Here is a 23284-nt window from a genome sequence, read left to right as displayed (position 1 = left end):
CTCGGATGAGGCTGAGTCAGTGTGGCCGCAGCTCCCAGACGCAGGAGGACAGGAAGTGGGTACAAGGCAGAGAACAGGGCGCGTGGGCCGGGGGTCCCTGTCAGCGGAGTGGCAGCTGGGGGGGCCAGGGCAGCCGGCTCCTCCCCACCCAGAGCAGGAACCCGCAGAACTTTCCGGTGGGGGCGCTGAGACTGAGCTTGGAGTGGGTTGAACCCTCAGCCTGCGGGGCCTGAGGAGACCTGGGCAGGGGTGTCCGTGGGGAGGGTGTTCGCCGCTCAGATTTGACAGGAGTCAGTCCAGCCAGCAGGGGGCGCTCTCTGCCCCAGCCTGGGGCCACCCCAGGGACAAGGTGTCAGGCTAAGGGGCTGCTCTAGACAATGCAGATGCAGGGATGCCTGAGCTCTGTGTGTGTGTGTGTGTGTGTGTGTGTGTGTGTGTGTGTGTATCTATGAGAATTATGTGTGCATGTATGAATGAGTCCATGCAAGTGCATATGTGTTTATATATGCATGCACACAAGACACGTGTTTGTGTATGAATGCACACATTCAAATACTTGTACACATATGTGCACACACACACACGTGTGCACTCGGGCTGGAGTGACAGGACAGCAGGTAGGGCGTTTGCCTTGTACGTGGCCAACCCGGGTTCGGTTCCTGGTACCCCACATGATCCCCCGAGCCCTGCTAGGAGTGATTCCTGAACGCAGCAACAGGAATAATTCCTGAGCATCTTCGAGTGTTGCTCCAAAAGCCCCCCCAAAAAAAACAAAAAAAAACACAAAACAAAAGAACATGTGTGCACATGCATGCACCAGATGTATATACATGCAGGTGTGTGTCATAGATACATGTGCATGTCTGGGAGGAACAAAGGATGCACCAACACATCCTTTACAGATGTTCCCCTGTGGTGCTCCCCTTTGGTGCTCTGGGATCCAAGATCCATTCCCGAGGGCCTGGCCTGATGCTCAGTGCTCAGGTTGAGCAGAGCTGGGGGGCCCACTCCCCCCTCCCTGTGCCTCTCTGGACCTGCCCCTTCCTCCTTGGTACCCTTGCCCTCCTCCCGGCTGAGCCTCACTCCCACTCTGCAGAGTGACAGGTGCCAGATGGGGCCAGAATCCACGAGGCAGCTGCAAGGCACGGGGATCAGGCCGGGTGGGAAATGGGGCGGGGGATGGGGGTGGGGGGTGGCCCAGTGGGACCTACACGTCGTGCCAGGCTGCCTGCAGCTCAGAGGGGGGCTCTCGAATCGCTTTGGTGTGGCCCTGTATAGACTCCAGCGCTGGAGAAACAATGTAAAAATTCAGTGCCAGGGCTGGTGAAACAATGTAATGATCCACTTCCAGGGCTAGTGAAACAGTGTAACAATTCACTGCTAGGGCTGGTGAAACAATGAATCAATCCACTTTCCTCCTTTATTTAGCGCTCAGGCCTCCCAGTGCGGGCAGCTCAGTGCCTGGGTGGTGTGTAGCTTGTGGGTGCTCAGGGCTTGGCAACCCCTTCTTCTTGCGCCTGCTATGTCGGTTTGGCGGGGTCTGTGGTCTCTGGGCAGGGCTGACGCTGACAGACGCTCACACAGTCCTGTCCTGGGGGTCCAGCTCACTGAGGCAGAGCCAGGGGTCAAATCGAGGCCTTGAGTCTGCCAGGCTGGCCCTGAGCCCCCAGCTCCTCCTGGGTGTTCGTGGCCTGGGTCTCCCTGCCTGCCCACCGGCCGGCGTGTTTTCCACCTGACCAGATATTTCTGGAGCACAGAAGGACTAGCCGTGTGAGGGGGCAGGGGCTGTGCCCCCCCCCATGGTTGTGTCTGCCGTGGGGAGCTCTGAGTGGACAGGCAAGTGGGCAGCGGAGGCTTCCCCAGCCCTCCTGCCGAGAGGAAGGTCCCTCTGCCCTCCTTCAGCTTCCAGACAGGGAAACTGAGGCAGCTTCGGGCAGGACCTGGCTGCCCCATGCTGAGCCCCAGGTCGGGACCCTGCATTGGTGCTGCCCTTTCTGGGGGCACAGGGAGACCACCCGGCCCCACCCGGCCACCCCCACAGGCTCCCGCCCTGCCCCCACGCTGCGTGGCTCCTAGACCCTGGCCGGGAGGGTGCCCGCGCGGCCGAGCGCAGCCGGGATTCCATGTCTGGGGCTGGGCCTGGCTCTAAAAATAACCCGCTCGCCTCAGCCCGGCGGTGCAGATGCGGCTCGCAGATGACAGGGCCCGGCCGGCCGCGTCCCCCGGGTTGGCAGCTGGCCCCTGGGATGGGCCGGCGGCAGGTGGCGGCCAGGAATACTTGACCCCTGGCCCCCGCCGCCCACCACCACACGGGCCCCAACCTGGGCGGTGCCACCAGCAGCCCGGCAGCTCCGGGGCAGGAGGACAGTCGCCCCGAGTCTCCCCACGTGCAGGCCCGCCCAGGCCGCTCCCACAGGTAGGGGGAGGGGGCTGTGGGGTGGGGGCGCTGGGCACCCGGGGTTCCGCCCTCGCCTCCCAGAGCCCGCGGAGCTCCCCGATAGCTGGCCTCCTGCTGCGGGTCTGTGGGAAGCAGGGAGAGGTGCTGGCTCAGGGGCGGGGGCAGCAGATGCGGGGGCAGAGTTCGGGGTGCTGCGGAGGGCGGGCTGGGGGGCGGTGGCTCTCTGGGGGGTTGTGACCTCCGACCTCGGGGAGACAGTTCCAGAGCAGTTCCTGGAGGAGTGGGATGACTTGGAGGGGCGAGGGGACCTGAGTGGGGGCTGCTGGGTGCCGAGCGGAGGACCGCGGGGGTCCCTCAGAGTGGCCACTGGCCCCCCCTTCTTTGGTCTTGGCCTCGCAGAGGTTTTTTTGCATCTCTCAGAGCAAAGTGGGCGCTCTGCAGGGCCGGGCTCAGCGGGGACTGGCTGCAGCTGGGGCACCTGCAACTCGGCAGAGGGGTGCCAGGGTGGCTGCTCTCCCGAGAGGACTGTCCCCAACTTTCCCGGGCACTTAGGAGCATTGTTTAGTGAGCGGGGGACATTGCTGGGGATTTTCTGCAGCTCCTGACATGGGAGGGTGCAGGCAGAAGTGCGGGTAGGGGTGAGGCTGCGGGTAGGAGGGCAAGTAGGGGTGAGGCCAAGGGTATGAAGGCAGGTAGGGGTGAGGCCAAGGATAGGAGGGCAGGTAAGGGTGAGGCTGTAGGTAGGAGGGCAGGTAGGGGTGAGGCTGTGGGTAGGAGGGCAGGTAGGGGTGATGCCAAAGATAGGAGGGCAGGTAGGGGTGAGGCTGCGGGAAAGAGGGCAGAGGGCTGTGGCCTCAGTGGTCTGCTCTCTGCTCTCCTGCTCTTGGGGGCCTGGGGGGGCGTTCGCATTGTCCCTCTGTCCATCTGATATGTGCAACCTGGGTGTGGGGAGGGGGGCTCCCGAGAGGCTGGTGACCCGGGCGGTGGGTCTGGGGGTCCAGCAGGTGATGCTGAGGTGCGGCATGCAGGGGAGGGAGGAGGGGAGCTGCATTGGGTGAGAGGGCACCAGCACGGCAGCGGGGCAGGGCTCACACCTGCGGGCTCAGGGTGACCCCTGGTGGCACTGTCACTGAGCTGGGTGAGTGGGGGGGCACCTGGGGAGGCTCTCCCTGCCCTGCTCCCTGAGCGACAGGGAGGAGGTGGGCTGAGGGTCACCGTTTCCGATGTGCTGTGTGAGCCACATGGAGTTGCAGGACCTCTCTGAGCCTTAGGTCTGAGGGTGGAGAAAACGCAAAGTCAGGGGCTGGAGCCATAGCACAGCGGGGAGGGCGTTTGCCTTGCACGAGGCTGAAGGGGGTTCAATCCTCGGCATCCCAGGTGGTCCCCTGAGCACCTCCAGGAGTCGGTCCCGGGTGTGACTCCCCCCCAAAAAAAAGAAAAGAAAAAGAAAATGCGGGTCCAAGTGTTTCTGGGCTGAGCTGGGGCAGGGCAGGCCACCAGGTGCGGGAGGCGGTTAGCAGGCCAGACGCCCCGGGAGCCGCCAGCTCCGCCCCACCCCTGGCCGCCCCCATTGGCCGAGCCGCGGCAGCATCCTGATGAGACGCTGAGTTGATTAATGTAGATTCCACTCAGGGCGACGCGCAGGGGTGTGGGCTGGCGAGTAATTATAATCAAGTTTGAGGCAAGCTGATGGGATTAATGAAAGTCGTTACCCGCCTGGCAGCTGCGGGGGGGGGGGGGGACGGATTCCCCGCCCGAGTCTCCAATCCCGGGTCCCCCAGAGCCGGGCGGGCACCTGGGCCAGCTCACTGCCCAGCACTGGCCCCGGAGGCTGGGGACAGGGAGGCGGCCCGAGCCCACCGGGCCTGGACACAGCACCCAAGACCCACATGCACCAGGCCCACTGCTCGCCTGCTCCCGGGGCCCAGGGCCGGCTGCCTGCAGTCCCCGCCTCACCCCGCCCTGCGCCTCACCCCCACCCTCGCCCCCACCCTCGCCCCCTGCCGCTGTTGCCTCAGGAAGCACCTCCCAGAGCCCTGCTCCCCGGACACCTGCAGTGCTCTGAGCACACACTCATATGCGCTGCACACTTACACACACGCTGACACAACACTGACTCACACACGCTGAACACACACTCTGACATATGCACACATGCTGACGCACGCTCTGACACACGCACACATGCTGACATATGCTGACACACGCACACATGCTGACACATGCTGACACACTCAATATGCTGACACACACGCTCTGACACACACACATGCTGACACACTCTGACACACTCACACATGCTGACACACACACACTGATACACACACACTGACACACACTGGCATATTCACACACACTGACACACGCGCTGGCACATTCACACATGCTGACACACTCTGACACGCTGACACACATACTGAAACACACACTGACCAAACACACTCTGACACTCTGACATGCTCACACACACTGACACGCTCTGACACATTCACACACACTGACACACACTCTGACAGACTCACACACGCTGACACACATGCTCTGACACACACACATTCACACATGCTGACACACACTCTGACAGATTCACACATGCTGACACACATGCTCTGACACACACACACATTCACACACTCTGACACATACACAACACATTCACACATGTACACTTTGACGCCCTGAAGCACATGCTCTCACACACGCTCACACAGACACACTCACACACCCAGTCACGTCTATGGGTGGCCTCTTCAAACACCCCGGGTGCCCCGTCCCTCGGGCAAAGGTCTTAGCACCCCCGGCCACCTGGCCGCACCCCTTCCTGTCAGGACGCCCCACACCAGGATCAGGCACACAGAGCCAGTGACTCTCACTCCAGCCCAGCTCTGAGCATCTCCAGGCTTCTAGAAGCTTCTGGAAGTTTCTTCCAGACTGCCCCACATTGTCCTCCCTGCCTGCCCTTCCCACGGGACCCTTCAGAGCCGCAGCGGTGGGCAGCTTCTCTCTCTGCGGCGAGTCAGGGTGGGCTCCCGCCCGCCTATTCCAGGCAGTCGCCCAGGATCTCTCCCTGGGGCCTGGCTCTCCCCATGGCCCTGCCAGCGTGTGCGGGCGGCAGCGCCCAGCAATCCCTCACTGGACATGTGGGCCCACATCCTCTGTGGGGTCCAGCAGACGTGCTGGACCTTCCTTCAGGGTTTCAGGCCAGAGACCCGCTCTCCTGCCCTCATTGTCTCTTCGATTCCTCCCTGTGGAGCCCAGAGAGGTTGAGACTCTGTCCCAAGATGCACAGCTCCGTTCTGCCTTCTCTGGGTCAGCCTGCACGGGCCTGACCCCGAAACCTTTCACCCCTTGAGACACCGGGGAGCAGTGACCCCAGGCCTGGGCTCCCTCCCGTGTCTGGGAGCTAACGGGGCCCGTCCCTGAGCCATGAGCCATGGCAGGGCCCTTTGCCTGCCTGGTGCCCCTTGGCTCCTCGCTCACTCCAGGGCGCCCCCCGAGCCTCCCCTCGTCACCGCAGGCTCCGGGCCCCGGGCTCCTCAGCCTCTCAGCGCCGACGCCAGGCTGGTGGGCCCGGGCAGGGCGGGGTGCACCCAGGCTCCCCTCTCGGCTCTGCCCTGCCCTGCCCTGCCGCGCTGGGTCTCGTGCCCGCATGACCCCGACTGCAGGCACTGGGCCGGCCGGGACATTTGGAGGTGACCTCCAGGCCCGCGGGGGGAGGTAGGCGTGACGGAAGCTGTGACCGAGAAGCTGGGCAGATGCCCCCCAAACCAGGCCGCCCCCCGCTCACCCACTCGAGCCCCCAACACTTACAGGGCCTGGGTCTAGCAGAGGTGAGGTGTGTGCACACACACTTGTGCACACATGCATGCACACACACTGTCGCACACATACATGCACACACACGTGCATACACATGCACACAAAGTACGCCCTACATGCACACACATGCACACACTGTCGCACACACTCCCTCACACATGCACACTCAAGAACATACACTCTCACACATGCACACACAGGCACATGCTTTCTCTCACACATGCATGTATACACACTTGCACACACACACTCACACACGCACATACACACGCTCTCTGACACATACATGTGCACACACACATACTCTTGCTCTCTCTCTCTCTCTCTCACACACACACACACACACACACAGTTTTTAGGGCACACACGATGGTGCTCAGAGGCGACTCCCAGCTCAGCACATTGGGTCTATCCCAGCAGTACTGTGCAGTGCTGGGACTCGAACCCAGGCTCCCACACGCGTGTGCCCAGACCACCCCTCATCCTTTCCTCTCTGTTTCAAAGGTCACATTTGGGGGCACCCGAGGCCCCCCTGAGCCAACCGGGGTCTCTCGCCACGGGGCTCCCTTTGCCTCTCTCCGCTCTCGCTCTCTCCCGGGTGGGGGGCGCCCAGGCGAGTCCCCAATTCGGGGCTGTGGGGGAAGGTGACGCCTCCCCCCCACGCGCCGCCTCCTGCTTCTCCGCCACCACCACCTGCTCCTTATGTCGCGATTGATCTGCCCGGCTCCCTCACCATTCCCTCCCCGGTGACCTGCCACCGCCACACCGCCACACGCCCATCCATCACCCAGCAGGGGCTCGCTTGGGCCCCCACCAGGCTGGGGAAATGCTTCCTCTGAGAATGCCCAGGAACCTTCCAGATGATCTCTGCCTGGCCTGAGGGGCTGGGAGAGAGGGGGTCTTTCCCCTGCCCACCCTGGGTCACTGAGGGCCGGAAGATAGTGCTGGGCAAGGCGCTGGCCAGGATGGGGGCGGGGAGCCTCCCGCAGAGGTTACTTTGAGTCGGCCTCCTCCGCCAGGCTGGCCTCCCGGCTTGCACTGACTGCCTCTCCCCTAGTGCCCGCACAGGGTGGCCCCCAGGCCCAGCTTGCAGATCTCTCTGCAGAAGGACAGATAGGGCGGGAGGGAGGCAGCCCCCCGCCCTCCGCTCACCCGGATCGCTGCCCGCCAGACCGGGCCTGCTGGACTGGGGTGACAGGACAGCAGGGGGGGCCTCACCTGGCCCCACATGGTCCCCTGGGCCCCGCCAGAGCTGAGCCCTGCACGGGAGCCAGAGGGTCACGCTGGGCGTGGGCCCCTCCCCCCCAGACGCAGACTCAGCGCCCCTCCCCCTCCCAGCTCTGCAGTGGCTCCAGGACCAAGTCCAGCTCCCTCCGGGGGGCCCCAGTGGGACTCGGGAACCTTCTGCCTCCGGGAAGCCTAGAAACAACGACCCTGAGAGGCAGTGGGGAGCGGGGCGGGCGCCACCCCCCCCCCACGGCTGCCTGGGGCAGAGGCAGGCCGGCCCACTCAGGAGGGTCCTGTTCTCTCCTGAGCGCGCTCAGGCCCCGGCCTTTGGCCCGTCGGAGTCCCTGACTTGCGTGGGAAGTCGGGGCCCTCAGGGGTGGCTCGTGTGAGGCAGAGGGGAGGGAGGGAGACGGTCACTTTCTCCCCCCCCACGCCTTGGCCATGCGGGGGCCAGCTGGGAAGGCCCAGACTGATGAGGTCTGTGATGAGCCCCCACTGCCCGCCCCCCCCCCACCAGCCCCCCAGGCAGCCGTCGGGGCTCACGGCAGCTCATCCCCTCCCCCGCGGGCTGGAGCTGGCCCTGCCCTTGGCAGGAGTGGACGGCAGCCCGGGCCTGCCCAGGCCTGCCGGGTCTCCGCCGCCTCACAGCAATTTCAGGAGCAGACAGCAGAGAAGTGGAAACAGATTTCATCTGGGGCCTTGCAGGAAGGGGGAGGAGGGAGAGGAGGGGGAGAAGGGAAGGCGGGCTCCCCTGCGACGACGGAGAGAGCCCCAGCCCGCCTCGGAGGGGCAATGTGGGCGCCACATGTGCTCAGCCACGTGGACACAGCCGCACACGGGCGGGGCAGCATGTGTGCGCCCTCCCTTTGCCCAAGGGGGCCTCTGTGGGGTTTCTCCAGCCTGCCCCCCGTGGGGCATCCACCTCTGTAAGAGTCTGCATGGGGGGGCGGGGGTGGGGGGTACCCACGGGGTAGAGCCGGGAGGGGTCGCTGGTCCTCTCTGGGATTCCTTTCCTGGCCTCCGTTCTGCCTTCTCTGGGTCAGCTGCCCCCGGGGGGGGCGGGGGTGCACCTGATCAGCCGCTGGCTCCTGTGTCCGCAGGCTCAGCCCGAGTGGTTTCATGACATCCCAGGATCCCCACAGCCACGGCCCCTCCCTGCCTACCTGCCATGTCACTTGGATGCAGGAGCCATGGGGGACAGGGCGGGGACAGTGGCCACGGGTCGGCCGGAGTACGTGGGCACTGCAGAGCTGACCATGCACAGCTGACCATCAGAGCGGGAGCAGACACCCACCGGGCGACCCCCAGACCCACGATTTTCTCTTTAACACCCCCCAGTGCACACACACAGGCACACACATGCACACACATGCGCACGCACACACATGTACACACACGCACATGCACACGCATACACACATGCACATGCACATGTACATGCACACGCACATGCACACATACACACACACACACACACACACACACACCAGGGCTCCCAGTCCCATAGCCCTGAGCACTACCCCCTCCCTCCCCGACCGCCGTCCCTGAAGTCTCGCTCCATCTTGGCCCAGGGCACCGTCCCCACCCCCCCTGGGCCACACTGGGCACCCCCGGGGCGGGCACAGGTGCGAGAGGAACCCCGCCCCCACCCCTCCGTCTGCCCACCCGCCCACAGGCTGAACAGGTGCTCGCAGGCGGCAAATGTGCTTCTGTGTTTTTCCCTCCTCTGCCGCCTGTTCACAGGCACCTTGGATCTGCCCGTCTGGGAAACCCCCCGTTGCTGGGCGACCGTGTCCCCCCGTGGGGAAAACCGAGTCCCAGATGGCGAGTGTCCACTTGGACACGCACCAGCGGCCGCTCCGTCCAGGCTCGTCTCCACGCTGAAGGGAGCAGGCGGGAGGCGGAACCGGCCCGACCCAGTCAAGGGACCGGGGAGAGCTGGGGCCACGAGACCCGGCCGCCTCTGTGTCTCTGCTTGTTTGGGCCACACCCGGCGGTGCTCTGGGCCGGCTCCTGGCTCTGCACTTGGGATTCATTCCTGCCAGTGCTCGGGGACCATAATGGGATGCTGGGGATGGAACCCGAACCCGGGCTGGTCTCGTGCAAGACCGGCGCCCCTCCCCCACCCCGTCTCCAGGAGAGACGTTTCCCCTCCAAGGGGCAGTCACGCGGAGATGGTGCTGGAGGGGCCATCAGGGCACCGGGCCACCCCCGGAGCGGCTGGGGGGCACAGTGTGGGGGTCCAGACCGGGGCCTCGCCTGAGCTCGGACCCCCGAGACACACCCTGGGTCCCGCCTGCCCAGAGCCCCCGCGACCTGCGGTGGGGCCGGCTGGTGTTTTGTGTTTATTTTCACAGAGGAAACTGTCTTCGCTGGGGCGGGAACATGATGAAAACTTACCGAAACACGCACGAGGAGGCAAAAGCCATGTTTCACGGGCTAAATTACTCTGGTTGGTTTTGGCCTGGGACAGCCAGAGGCCCCCAGCTCCCCGTGGCTCGGCCCGGCAGACCCACCTCCCTGCGGAGACGAGACAGAGGCACGGCTGAAGATGGAGACTGAGGAACGCAGCCAGAGACAGAGAGACAGAGATGGAGACAGAGACAGAAACGGAGACAGAGACAGAGACAGAGAAAGAGAGAGGGGGAGATGGAGACAGAGAGACAGAGACAAAGAGGCAGACAGAGATGGAGATAAAGAGGCAAACAGAGGAGAGATAGAGATGGAGAGACAGAGACAAAGACGGAGACAGAGACAGAGAGACAGAGATGGGGATGGAGAAAGAGAGAGACAAAGAGGCATACAGAGACAGAGATAAAGAGGCAGACAGAGACAGCAATAAAGAGCAGACAGAGATGGAGACAGAGACAGAGTGACAGAGACAAAGAGGCAGACAGATGGAGAGAGACAGAGATGGAGATAAAGAGGCAGACAGAGATGGAGACAGAGACAGAGAGACAGAGACAGCAATAAAGAGGCAGACAGAGATGGAGACAGAGACAGAGTGACAGAGACAAAGAGGCAGACAGATGGAGAGAGACAGAGATGGAGACAGAGACAGAGAGACAGAGACAGAGATAAAGAGGCAGACAGACAGAGACAGCAATAAAGAGGCAGACAGAGATGGAGAGACAGAGACAGAGATAAAGAGGCAGACAGACAGAGACAGCAATAAAGAGGCAGACAGAGATGGAGAGAGACAGAGACGGAGATAAAGAGGCAGACAGAGATGGAGAGACAGACAGACAGAGATGAAGACAGAGCTAGAGACAGAGAGAGTGGGAGAGGGAGGCGGAGCAGGGGCCAGACGGGGGGGGGGGTGGTCGGGGAGGGGCCGGGCAGAGCCGCCAGAGCCCGGTGCCCCCGTGCCTGTCCTCAGAGTCAGGTCCTGGTGGGTGTGGCTCCGGGTGCGGGAGGGGTCGCGGGGCCTGCCAGCTCTCCCGAGGGGTGAGAGGCAGCCCCCGCCATAAAACGGCAGGACCCCCCCCTGCACCAGGACTTCCCTCTGCAGGTGCTTCTCGCAGGCGCAGGTCTGCTGGCATGGGCGGGGTGGGGGGGACTATTATCCCAATTCCTCAAAGGAGGCGCTGGGGATGCGCAGGGCAGACTCAGCTGGGAGCCAGGGGCGGGGGGAGGGGGGCTGCTGGGCTGGCGACCCCGGGGATCTGGGGCAGGCGGGCGCCACGGGGCCGGGACGTGAAGCACGTGTCCCCTGGCTGCAGCTGCACCCGGCAGGTCCCTCACAGCAGGGCACGGGCCCCACCCCTCTGTGCCGCCTCCTTCCTCTGCGGGTGCCGGGGACAGAGACCCCCGCCCAGGGCTCACGACCCTGCCGGGGGGCCTTGGCTGGTGCTTAGTTTTCCCAAGGAAGTGCCCAGTTCTGCAGCTCTGGGGGGACATTTGACGTCGAGTTTCGGGGTGGGGCGCCCCGGCGGGGGCTGGGGACAGGCACCGTTGGGGGCTGGCTGGACCGTTCAGATTCCTCACATCTGGAACCGGGGGTCTGGCCCCGCAGCCCCCGGCCCGGGCGAGGGTCTGCAGTGAGCACTGGAGGCAGAGCCAAAGCCGAGTCCCCCCGGGAGCTTCTGAGAACCCCTCAGGTGGGAGGTACCAGCTGGGGGGTGGGTGGGGCCTGGAGGCGTGGGGTCACCTGGTGCGCCCCGAGCCAGCCCACAGGCCGGCCACGGAGCCCCTTCCCCACTCAGGCAGACCATGTGCTCCAGGCCGGCGCCTGCACCTGCCGCCAGGGCGACGCGCGTCTCGCGGGCTCCCGTGGCCTCGGTTCCATTGTCCCCGAAGCTCCTTGCTCTGCCCCGGGCTCCGGTCAGCCAGTCGGGACGCCCGGGGTGCTGGAGGCGCCCGGGACAGGCACCCGGGACAGACCGAGCCCCGAGCCCTGAGCCCCGAGCCCCCGCCCAGGTCCTGCCAGCGTTTGTTCCTGGGGTCACGCAGCTTCTGTGGACACCCACAAAGAGCCAGCGACGAGGGCCGCCCCCAGCAGGACCCCAGCTGGGTGGGAGGGGACGGTAGCGACGGCTGTACCTGACAGTGACCGGCTGGTGGCTGTGACTGACAGACAAGCGACTGCCAGATGACTGGCCGGGTCAGACGGTTCCCCTGGGCCTCCCCAGCTCCAGGAAGCCCGCCCCCCTGCCCCCGCAGCCCCTGCCCCCCCCAAGACGTTATCTGTGGTCAGTTGGTCAGTTGACTCGTGGGGCCTCTGAACAGTGCTCAGGGAGCCCAGGGCCCCTCCGGGCGATCCAGGGTGCGGTCACGTGTCTCGGGGCACCAGGAGTGTCCAGCCCCGCCCAGCTCCGGACTGAGCTTCCCCCTGACTGTCATTAGCTGGTTTTGGGGGGACGGTGTCCTGGCCCTGTGCTTGGGGGTCCCAGCTGGGGCCCGCCACGACCTCTCCCTGCCCACGGCCTCGGCACCGCGTTCTGGAGACAGAAGCAGAGCCAGGCTCTCGGACCCTCCTGGAAGCCATCGTCCCCAGGGGCCCAGGGCAGGGAGGGAGGCAGTGGGGGGCCCCCCGGGAGGGGAGGGGGAGAGCCCCACCCTGACAGGCCGAGAAGGGAGCGTTGTTACCAGCCGTTCCTCAGTGTGCGGAGAATTAATTACCGCAAGGTGCGAGCGGATTAATAAACAGGTGCTAAGCCTGGGGGCGGGGGGGCTCAGCTGGGCGGGGGCTCGGTGGGGGGCCGGGAGCGCCCCACTTGCTTCCGCCCTGGCTCCTCGGCCGTGGCCTCCTCCCCCCCACACTGCCGGAGCCCCCAGAGCAGCAGGCAGAAGCGGGGATCCCCCCCCCCGCCCAAGCCTCCTGCCCCGCACCCCATGGAAACATGCGGTTCCGGTTCCGAAAGAACCGCTTGGGCCAAGACAGTTTCAGCAGCAGAGCCAAGACCCCAGAATTCCGGCCATGACCCCGGGCCTGACCTCCCGCCCGCCCCAGCTGGACCCCACACACAGGGCAGAGCTGAGCCCGACCCACACAGGAGCGTGGAGCAGCAGGGAAACTGAGGCAGGGGAGTAGAGGCAGGAGATGCTGTGGGCCAGGGCAGGGGGACCCCAGTCCACCTTCTCCCCCCCGGACAGGGGCCTTGCTCGCCCGTGGCTGCTTCTTTGCCTTCTGGAGACGCCCAGGTGCGCCAGGGAACACACCTCCCCCCCCTACTTTTTTCTAAGCAAGTTTCGTCCAATAAAAAACTACTTTCGGGCTGGAGCGATAGCACAGCGGGGAGGGCGTTTGCCTTGCATGCAGCCAACCCGGGTTCGATTCCCAGCATCCCATAGGGTCCCCCGAGCACCACCAGGAGTAATTTCTGAGTGCAGAGCCAGGAGGAACCCCTGTGCATTGCCGGGTTTGACCCAAAAAGCAAAATAATAATAATAATAATAATAATAATAATAATAATAAACACTGTTTTGCTTCACTAGAAGCAAAAACCAACCCAAGCTCTGCCCTTCCCTGCTATGTGACCTCAGGCGAGTTTCTGAACCTCTCTGGGCCGCTCTGTCCTCTGTACACAGGAATGCACAGAAGCAACTCCTGAGGTGGTCCTGGGACTCCAGGGGGACCATGGGCAGGGGTGGGGGGCGCCACTGAGGTTGTGGCTGGCCTGGGCCCCGGGCAGCGGTCACCTTGGGGCGCTGGTGAAGAGAGAAGAGAGGAGGGAGGTTTGTCCCTGCCCTGGGCTCTGGAGACTGGTCTGGCTCACATGTGGTGTGTTCGGGCCCTGAGCCCTCCTCCTGGGGGTGAAGACCCCCCCTTCTGTGTCAGAGCCCCACCCAGATGGGACCAACAGGCAGCCATGGTGGGGCTGTGTGACCCTGAGCGCACAGCACACCCTCTCTGGGCCCCTGGGAGAGGCTGCAAGGCTGGCCCTGCCCTGCATGTTGTTTCGTATCATTTTGGGGTCTTACAAGTGGTGCTCGGGGTCTCACTGGTGATTCCCAACCAGCCAGGTGGGCCGTCCGATGCTGGGGGCTCAGGAACCACAGCCGCAGTGCTCGGGGTCAGAGGGAGCTCGGGGACTCCAGTCAGGGTGGGCTGCACGCACAGTGCAGGCACGGAGCCCGGGGCTGTCTCCTGCTGCGCCCCCACCCCACTCCCGCCCGGGTGGGCGTCAGCACGGGGGGCCAAGCACACCGGGCGCCTGACTCCCGGGTTATTGCTGTTGTTATTATTATTATTATTATTTTGCTTTCTGGGTCACATCCAACAGTGCACAGGGGTCACTCCTGGCTGCTCTGCACTCAGGAATCACTCCTGGCGGTGCTCGGGGGACCCTATGGGATGCTGGGAATCGAACCCAGGTTGGCTGTGTACAAGGCAAACGCCCTCCCCTCTGTGCTCTCGCTCCGGCCCCGTGGGTCGTACTTATTACTCTGGGCCCCGCCGGGCTGTGTGGAAATGAGGCCGCGGGCTCTGGCCGGGCCCAACCCGCCAGTTTGCTCATTAGCCCTCTGGGTCCCCACTCCCCTCCAGAGGCCTCCGGGCACTGACCTGGTGGGTCTCCCGCCCCCCGCAGCCCCCCGAGGACCCACATCACCACTTCACGACGCCCTCTGGCTCCCCCGGGACTGGCGGCTGGGGGGCGGGGTCTCGCACCCGTGTCCGGCGGGGAGAGTGCGGGCTTCGCACGGGGCTGACCCAGTTTGACTCTGGACACCACTCAGGGGGGCCCCGGGGCCACAAGGAAGCACCGAGCACCACGGGGCGGCCCCCCGGAACCCAGCTGAAGCCCGGTTGGTTCTCAGCAGCAGCGCCAGAGGCCTTGGCAGCGGCAAACGGGGACACTGAGGTTGGGGGTGTAGCTGGGTCTGACCAACTCGCCGATTCCCCAGGCGCCCCCGGGCGGGGGGGGGGCTGAGCGAGCTGCCCCGGGGGCAGGGTGCCCTGCAGCGCCTTCCTCTGCGCGCACGGACACGGGCGGACAGACGGACGCCTCCGTCTCTCCCTCCCGCCCAGGGAAGCGTCCACAGCCTGGGCCCGGGGCTGCGTTGTGGGCGCGTCCTAGGGCAGCGGGTTAAGGGGCTCCGGGGCGGGGGCTGTGCTGAGGAGCCCGGAGAAGGGGGAGCACGGGCTGCCGAGGAGGAGTGCTCCCCCAGACTCCTCCTGACGGGGGCTGAGCCCCACCCGCAAGGTGTGGGCAGGACAGGGGCCACTGTGTGGGGGGGGAGTGTTTCCACCTCTTGGCTTCATTTCCCTGATTACACTCCGGTGTATTTGGGGTGTGTGTGTGTGGTGTGTGTGTGTGGTGTGTGTGGTGTGTGTGTGTGTGTGGTGTGTGGTGTGTGTGTGTGTGTGTGTGTGTGGTGTGTGGTGTGTGGTGTGTGTGAGTGGAAGCTGCTGTATTAATCATTCCTCGCTGATTAATTACACGGACAACATTGTGATGACCTAATCACCATGTAACCGACCCCCCAACCTCCTAGTGAGATGACCCTTGGTTCCGGCTTGTTTTGGGGGGCTGCCCCTGGCTCTGTGCTGGGGGCTCCCTCCTGCCAGGCCTCCAGGGAGCGTTGGTGGGGCCGAGGCTGAGCCGGGTCAGCCTCGTGCAGGCAGTGCTGGCCTTCGGGGCTGCCTCCCCAGGCCCTGCCGGCTGTCTGCAGCCGAGATCTGTGCAGCGTCCAGGTGGAGCTCAACCTACCTTTCCTTTTTTCTTTCTGTCTGTTGTTTGGATTGTTTTCCAGCCTTTAATTCAGAGGCTGAGTTTACCTGGGAAGTGGCGGTGCATTTCCTGTAGGTGGCCCAAAAGCTGAATCTTCTGCTCTCACCTGCCGTTCCTCGTCTTTAGGCGACTCCAGACCACTGACCGCTAAGATGACCATCACATATTTAGCCTCTGTGGCCATTTTTGTCGTCTTTGTGTGTGTGTGTGTGCGTGCATGGGGGGTGTTTCTTTGATTTGTCCCTGTTGTCCTGGATTTCATGTATTTTCTTTTGATTTGTCCTAAATGTAAGGAAATGACTTTTAAAGTGCCAGGACAGGGCCAGAATGAGCAGACGGTGGGCAGAGCGCTGGCCTTGGACGCAGCCAACCCAGAGTCGATCCTCGGCGACCCCTGTGGTTCCCCCGAGCCCCTCCAGGAGGGATCCCCGAGCACAGAGCCAGGAGTCAGCCACGAGCACTGCTGGTGGGGCCCAACACACAACTAAGGCACCGGCGAGGAGGTCGGGCGGCTGTGAGGTCTCAGTCCCAGCCACAGTGAGGCCACGTGGGGCCTCGGAGTGGACAGAGAAGCTGGCCCCTGGGGCCCCGTGGGCACCCTGGGGCCCCAAGCCTGCCCGGGGATGGCGAGCAGAGGGTCTGCCCAGGGCTCAGACACCAGACACGGGTCTGGGCAGTGCGCGGGGCTTGACGCGGGGCCCGGCTCATGGCCGGGGGAAGAGCAGGGTTCCCCCAGCTGGTCGTGGTGGGGGGCCGGAACACGGGGCTCGGGTGCCGCGCCCCCTCCCCCAGGAAGCCAGCCTGTGCTTCCCCAGTGGCCCACGGGCCAAGGGCGGCTCTTTGCACCCTGTGGGTGCTCGAGAGACGGGCCCCACTCAGAGGGGGGTGACTGGGCACCCCACAGCTCAGCAAGGCCAGCTCTAAAACCCTGACCACATCCTCCCTGTGCGTGCACGTCTGTGCGTGCGGGTGTGTTTTCATGCGTGTATACATGTGTGTGTGCGTGCATGTTTGTATGTGTTCATGTATATGCATGTGTGTATATGCGTGTATGTGTGTGCTTATGTGCATGCACGTGTGCACGCATGTGTGCTTGTGCACATGTGTACATGTGCTTGTGTTCATGTGTATGCATGTGTGTACATGTGTTTGTGTTCATGTGTATACATGTGTGTGCATGTATGTGTGTACATGTGCTTGTGTTCATGTGTATGCATGTGTGTACATGTGTTTGTGTTCATGTGTATACATGTGTGTGCATGTATGTGTGTACATGTGCTTGTGTTCATGTGTATGCATGTGTGTATATGTGTTTGTGTTCATGTGTATACGTGTGTGCATGTATGTGTGTACATGTGCTTGTGTTCATGTGTATGCATGTGTGTACATGTGTTTGTGTTCATGTGTATGCATGTGTGTGTGCGCTCTTGAGTGCGTGTGTGCGCGTCGGGCCTGGGGGGAGTTTCCCCAAACCTCCCTGCGCTCTAGCACTTTAGATCTTAAACTTGAAACGTGGGGCGGGAAGTGTCGCGGTCGTGGCCCGAGGATCTGGACACGAAGGAGAGACTCGGCCCGGGAGAGCGAGGCAGCAGGGGGTGCGCCACGAAGGCCGGGGGCGGCTGCAGCTGCCTGCCCGGTGCACACCCCGGGGGTCCCCCTGTGCCTCCCCTCCCCCCGGGCCTGGGCGGGCGTGGAGCAGGCGTCATGGCTCATGCCCCCAAGTTCTAATTAAACGGCAGCCTTTCTGCGGGGCTTTAAATTTAGCTCTCCCCAGCCAGCCCTTTGCTAGGGTGTTCTCGGAGGAGCCGTGAGTCAGCGGGAGCACGGCTGCGGGGGAGCAGGCCTCCAAAGGCAGATAGTAAATAGGACCGGCTGGGGGTGCGGGGGGCCCGAGGCCGGCCCTGCCCGGCGGCTTCCCCCAGCGGGTGCAGGAGAGCGACTGTGGGGGGCATTCCCGCAGCCCTCAGGCTGCGCATACAGCATGGGGCCGGCACTGCCCCCCCCCCCGGGCCAGCACTGGGGGTCCCTGGAGGTGGGTGGGGACGTGGCTCCCTTGGGCGTCAGGAGGAAGCAGGCAGTGTGGAGGGGGCGATTCCCGAGACTCTGGGGGGGGCGCGGACCCAGCGAGGGTCACAGATCGGGGGCGTGCGCAGACCCCGGAGAGGCCGGAAGAATTTTCCAGCTGCTTCTCCAAGCGAGGGAGCCCCGCCCCTGCCTCCATGGTCCCCGCATCCCTGCCCAGATTTCGGACCATGAAGCAGATTTTAGCCAGTTTCTCCCAGGACACAGGGAGCATCCTGGGGCTGGTGACAGCCACCCCGGAAACAGTGCTCAGGGCCTGGGAGAAGAGAGTGACCTGCCCACAGCCCCCAGACATGGACACGGCCACGGCCATGGGCACGTCCACGGTCACAGCCACGGCCACGGTCACAGCCATGGGCACGGCCACAGCCACGGGCATGGGCACAGGCACAGCCACGGCCACAGTGTGGTCACTGCCAGGAAGCCAGAGCACGTTTCCCTGCTGCCCAGAGCGCGTGCAGGCAGGAGGCCGTGGTGGGACGTCACCTGCGGGGGGCAGCTGGGAAGGGCTCAGGGCGGGGCCCAGCAGTCTGAGGCTTCTCGGGGCAGGGCCGGTGCACGGAGGGACAGTGGCGACATGCAGCCTCCCCCAGACCCTCCCCCGGGACAGCACTCACCCCCAGCCCCGGCACACACTTGCCCCGCACGGCCCCACCCCCTCGCTCTAGCCACAGTCACAGCCCGTCACCCGCCACCTCACAACCACGCTGCCCGGGCACGTGCCACAGACACGCACACACAGACACTCACTGCCCGCAGCCACACGCCAACCCCACGGCTCTGCCAGGTAACCCCCCCACATGTACACTCGCACCTCACACATACGCTCACACACTCACACACACTCACACACACTCACACACACACTCACACATACTCACACACACTCACACACACTCACACACACTCACACACACACACTCACACATACTCACACACACTCACACACACTCACACACACTTCACACATACCCCCACTCACCACACACACACTTCACACACACCTCATGCACACACTCATACACACACTCACACACGCCTCGCACACACAACTCACACACACTGACCTCACACCCTCATACGCACAGTCACACATATCTCATAACACATATCTCATACCCACACCCACCTCACACACCTCTCACACACTCACACTCACACACCTCTCACACTTAGACACACAAGCACACACTCACACAGCTCTCACAGAAGCCTCTCACACACACCTTTCACACATCCCTTACACACACCTCACACACCACACACATACACACACACACTGACACACATTCACACACACCTCACACACTCACATGTCACATACTCACACACTCACACCCTCCCCACGACTCCCCGGGAGGCTGTCCAGCCACAGCTGCGCCCGGGAGAGCCACGGAGCCGTGTCCAGCTGTCCGACATGCCGCTGGGTGGGGCCCCTTCAGAGTGCACCACTCCTTCCAGAAGGTTCTGAGCTGGCTCCGTCCCAGGACGAATTAGGGACCAAGTCCCAGGCCTCGTGGGGTCTCACCGCAGCTGGCCCGCCCCGCCCCCACCCTCAGCCACTTCCGGGCAGGGCTCAGGGCTGGCCAAGGGGACAGTCACGGCAGAGCTGGACCGTGTCACCCCTGGCGGGGCCGGCTGGCAAGGACCCAGGGGCCCAGTCAGGGTTCCCACAGGGGCGCCCCGTCCTGTTCACCCCCCAGATCCCAGCTTGGAAAGAGGCGAGCCGATCCCTTGGGGGCCAGACGTGTGTGTCCATGTGTATGTGCATGTGTCCATGCGTGAGTGCCTGTGCGCATGTATCCATGTGTGTGCTTGTGTGTGTATGTTGTGCATGTGTGCCTGTGTGCATGTGCATGTGTGTGCATGTGTGTGCGTGTGTGCATATGTCTATGCGTGTGTGCATGTGTCTATGCGTGAGTGCCTGTGTGCGTGCATGTATCCATGAGTGTGCTTGTATGTGTATGTTGTGCATGTGTCTGTGTACGTGTGCATGTGTGTGCGTGTGCATGTGTCTATGCGTGAGTGCCTGTGTGCGTGCATGTATTCATGCGTGTGCTTGTGTGTGTATGTTGTGCATGTGTGTGTATGTTGTGCATGTGTGTGTGTGCATGTGCATGTGTGTGTGTGCATGTGTGTCCCGCTGTGGGGACAAGTCAACAAAGGAACTGTTTCGAGTGTGGTGAATGGAAGAATCCCACCCAAAGGGGCCCGTGTGTCTGCACGGGGAGGGGCCCCCTGCCCAGCTACCTCCCAAAAGACCACCCGGTTTGGGGGCTTGGGGGGTCTTGTGGAGGCTGCAGTGACACCTCATTAGTCCTGAAGGTTGTGGTTTCCCCATTCAGACCCTGCGGAGGGCCTGGCCTGGTGCCCAGGGCTAAGGACACGGATGTCCGGGCCACTGAGAGTGGCCGGCAGGGAGTGTCCCTCCCAGGGGGCCGCGGAAGTGGGGTTGGTGCTCCTGGGGGAGCACTCTGGGGCCGCCGGGCAGGCATGGGGAGGCCTGTGGGTGCCAGGGTGGGGCCCAGGGGAGGGTCCAAGAAGGTGCAAAGGAACAAAGGGGTGAGGAAGAGAAGGACAGAAACGCGGGGAGGAAGAAAGGACGCAGGGGACAGAAGTGGAAAAGGGAGCGACCCCGAGACCCCGGGACATAGCCCAGAGGAGACCCAGGAGGTCTGGAGGAGAGGGGGAGGGGCGCAGGGAGAGGGAGAGGAGGGGTGCAGGGAGCGGGCAGGGGGAGAGAGAGAGAGGAAAAGAGAGGGGAAGACAGGTAGAGAGGGAGATAAAGGGGGAGGCGTGAGAGGAAGAGGGAGAGAGAGGGAGAAAAAGGGAGGGAGAGAGAGACTCGGAGAGGGGGAGAGAGAGAGAAAGAGACGGAGCGCGGGAGAGAGAGGGAGAGAGAGGAAGAGAGCGGAGAGAGAGGGAGAGAGAGAGGAGAGAGAGAGGAGAGAGAGAGAGAGGAGAGAGAGGAGAGAGAGGAGAGAGAGGAGAGAGGAGAGGCGGGCGGCGCTGGGCAGCGCGGCTGGGCAGGCGGGCGCGGGGGCAGCGGCCGGGCGCGGCGTTGGCACAGGGCCGGGGCATGAGCGCGGCGCGGGGCGCGGGGCGCGGGGCCGGGCGGGCGGCGCGGGCCGCCCAGTAGCCGCGGGCGGGCGGGGCATGCGGGGGGCGGCCGGGACCCCGGCCCCGACCCCGGCCCCGGCCCCCGCCCCCGCCGGCGCCCGCGCGCCCAGGACGGTCCCCGCGCCCGGACAACTGTTGCGGCGTCGGCGTCGCGGGCGGGCGCGGCGCCCCCCAGGCGCGTCCCGGCAAGCGGCGAGCGGCGGCGCCAGGTGAGCTGCGCCCGGGGGTCGCGGGGGCCGGCGCGGGGAGCTTCGGGGGGCGTCGGAGTCGGGGGGGGGGCTCCGCGTCCCGGCGGCCTGGGACGGGCGCCCCCCCCCACCGACCCGACCCCCGCCGGGACCCGGGGGGTGGACTGGCGGCGGCTGCGACTCCGGAGCGCCCGCGGTTGCCGTGGCAACGAGCCCCCCTCAGCGTCTCCGGGTTCTATTTATTGCCGTGATTACGGTCGCCGTTATTAGGGTGGGGGTCGCCGGCCCGGCCGCGGGGAGACGAGGCAGGACCCGAGCCCGGCGCGCCCCGGAGCCGCCAACTCGCGCCCGGAGCGCGCGGCTGCGAGCAGGTGGGCCGGGGGCCGGCCGGCCGGGCAGGGCAGTTACATAAGCCTGGCAGCGTCCACGCCGGCCTCCCGCCTCCCAGGGCCGCTCCCGCCCGGCCGCCGGGGGTCCCCGGCCCAGGACAGCGCCCCCGCCCCCCGCCCAGCTGCGGTGTGACCTTGAGCCCCGCGCGGGCCGCCTCTGCGCCTCTGTTTCCCCGTCGGGGAAGGAGCTCTTGGGGCTGTGCGCGACCCCCAGCGCACACCTGGTGGGTCCTCGTGATGGGCGCTGCGGCCGGGGGACCCCGGGAAGCCCCCTGCTCTGCCCTGCTCCCCTCTGACGTCACCCGGACCCTGGGATTCCCGGGGGCACCGGGCCGGCAACTTCAGCTCCTGGGGAACCCCGGGAGGGGACACTTCCCGGGGCCCCTCGGCTGCTCCGTGGCCAGGCGCCCGGGCTGGACATCTGCCGGGCACTCATAACTAGGCTCCGGTGTCAGCGCCCGCAGTCCCCTGCTGGCCACGGCTATCCAGAATCGGGGGTGTCCCTCCCAGCCCCGTGTCCGGGGGACGCTCAGGGCAGCACATCTCCCTGCGGGGAAACTGTCTCCCCAGAGACAGGCCTTGCTGCGCCTGTTGTCAGCAGGGCTCAGGGGCTGTGGGGCCAGAGGTTCCAGAAAGTTCTCTGCCCCCTGGCTGAGAGCCCCAGGCGAGGAGCCCGCCGACTCTGTAGATGCCTCTGCCCGGTTCCTGGCTCTGCCTCAGATATTTGCGGGTGAGGGGTCGGGGCGGGGGGCCCGAGGGGAGGCAGCTGGGCAGGGACTGGGGGCGTGTGAGTGTGTGTGAGTGTGTGTGTGTGTTTGTGTGTGTGTGAGAGAGAAAGCAAGAGAGAGCGAGCGAGAGAGAGTGTGAGAGAGCGAGAGAGCGAGCGTGTGTGATGGGCGTGTGTGAGAATGTGTCTGGGGGGTGTATTTGTGGGGGAGCGGGTGTATGTGTGATGCGGGCATTTGTGAGGGAGTGGGTGGGTGAGAATGTGTGTGTGTGTCTGTGTCTGTGTGTGAGGTGTGTGACGACGTGTGGGCATGTGAATGGGAGTGGGAACACGCATGACTGTGTGAGGAAGAGCATGTATGTGAGCGGGCGCAGACCTGTGTGGAGCTGTGAGAGGCGGGGTGTGATGTGGCGTAGGAGAGAAAGCACATGGGCACGTGAACACGCATGCAGGTGTGCAGGAGCGTGTGTGGGAGCGTGGGGCCACGTGGGGGGGGGAGCTCCCCGAGCCCTGGGCCCTCAGCTTGGAGTGTCTGGCCGTTAGAGTGGACAGGAGGTGAGGCGGGTCCGCAGCTGCTCAGGGCTAGGGCGGGGAGGGGGAGCCCCGAGCCTTCCTGCCTGTGACCCCCACCCACCCAGCCACCCGGCCACCCACCTGTCCGGCTGTCCACGTACCCCCCAACACCCACCCGTTCACTCATTCACCTGTCCGTCTGTCCGTCTGTCCATCTGCCCTCCCACCCATCCTGCCATCCCTCCCTCCCCCACCTTGGCCGGCTCGTGCCACAGGCCTGCCACCCGCCCGTCACAGGGCAGAGGGGGGTGCCCTGGGCAGCCCCTGAGGAAATCCTCCACCAGGCCCGGGGCCAGGGGTCCCGCCTGTGGGTGGCCGAGGTCACCTGCCTCCCCCGAGCCAGCACCCGGGGGCCACAGCTGAGGTGCAGGAGGAGGGGGCTGCAGGGCAGGGCCCAGGGGTCTCCAGGGCAGGGCGGGGGTGGGCAGAGGGCGGGCGTTCAGCAGTGGCGGGGGCTGGTCTCCCGTGGAGCGCCTCCCGCTGACCTCTGCTGGGCGTCCACGTCGGGTCATCTGGTGACCGTTGCTCGGGGCCCGAAAATAACCCGCGTGACTGCAGCCTTGGGACCCTCTCACTGGCGTGCAGCC

General features: G+C 64.5%; 1 protein-coding gene across 2 annotated transcripts in view; it reads left to right on the top strand.

Moving 5' to 3' along the window:
- The first annotated feature begins 2188 nt into the window (after positions 1–2188).
- Positions 2189–23284, top strand: part of SHISAL1 (shisa like 1) — a 52256-nt gene continuing 31160 nt past the window's right edge. The window contains exon 1 of one of the 2 annotated variants that reach the window (XM_055141671.1): positions 2189–2416. Coding sequence is in view for 1 of the 2 variants with exons in the window: in XM_055141670.1 (XP_054997645.1) it covers positions 20857–21029 (173 nt within the window). In the remaining variant the exon portion in view is untranslated. Of the gene's footprint in view, positions 2417–20524; positions 21030–23284 lie in introns of those variants that run through there. The other variant, XM_055141670.1, reaches the window with a different exon arrangement.

This window comes from Sorex araneus, chromosome 6, assembly GCF_027595985.1.
Source record: "Sorex araneus isolate mSorAra2 chromosome 6, mSorAra2.pri, whole genome shotgun sequence".
In the NCBI taxonomy this organism is placed as follows: Eukaryota; Metazoa; Chordata; class Mammalia; order Eulipotyphla; family Soricidae; genus Sorex; species Sorex araneus.
This window is presented reverse-complemented; position numbering and strand designations above follow the sequence as displayed.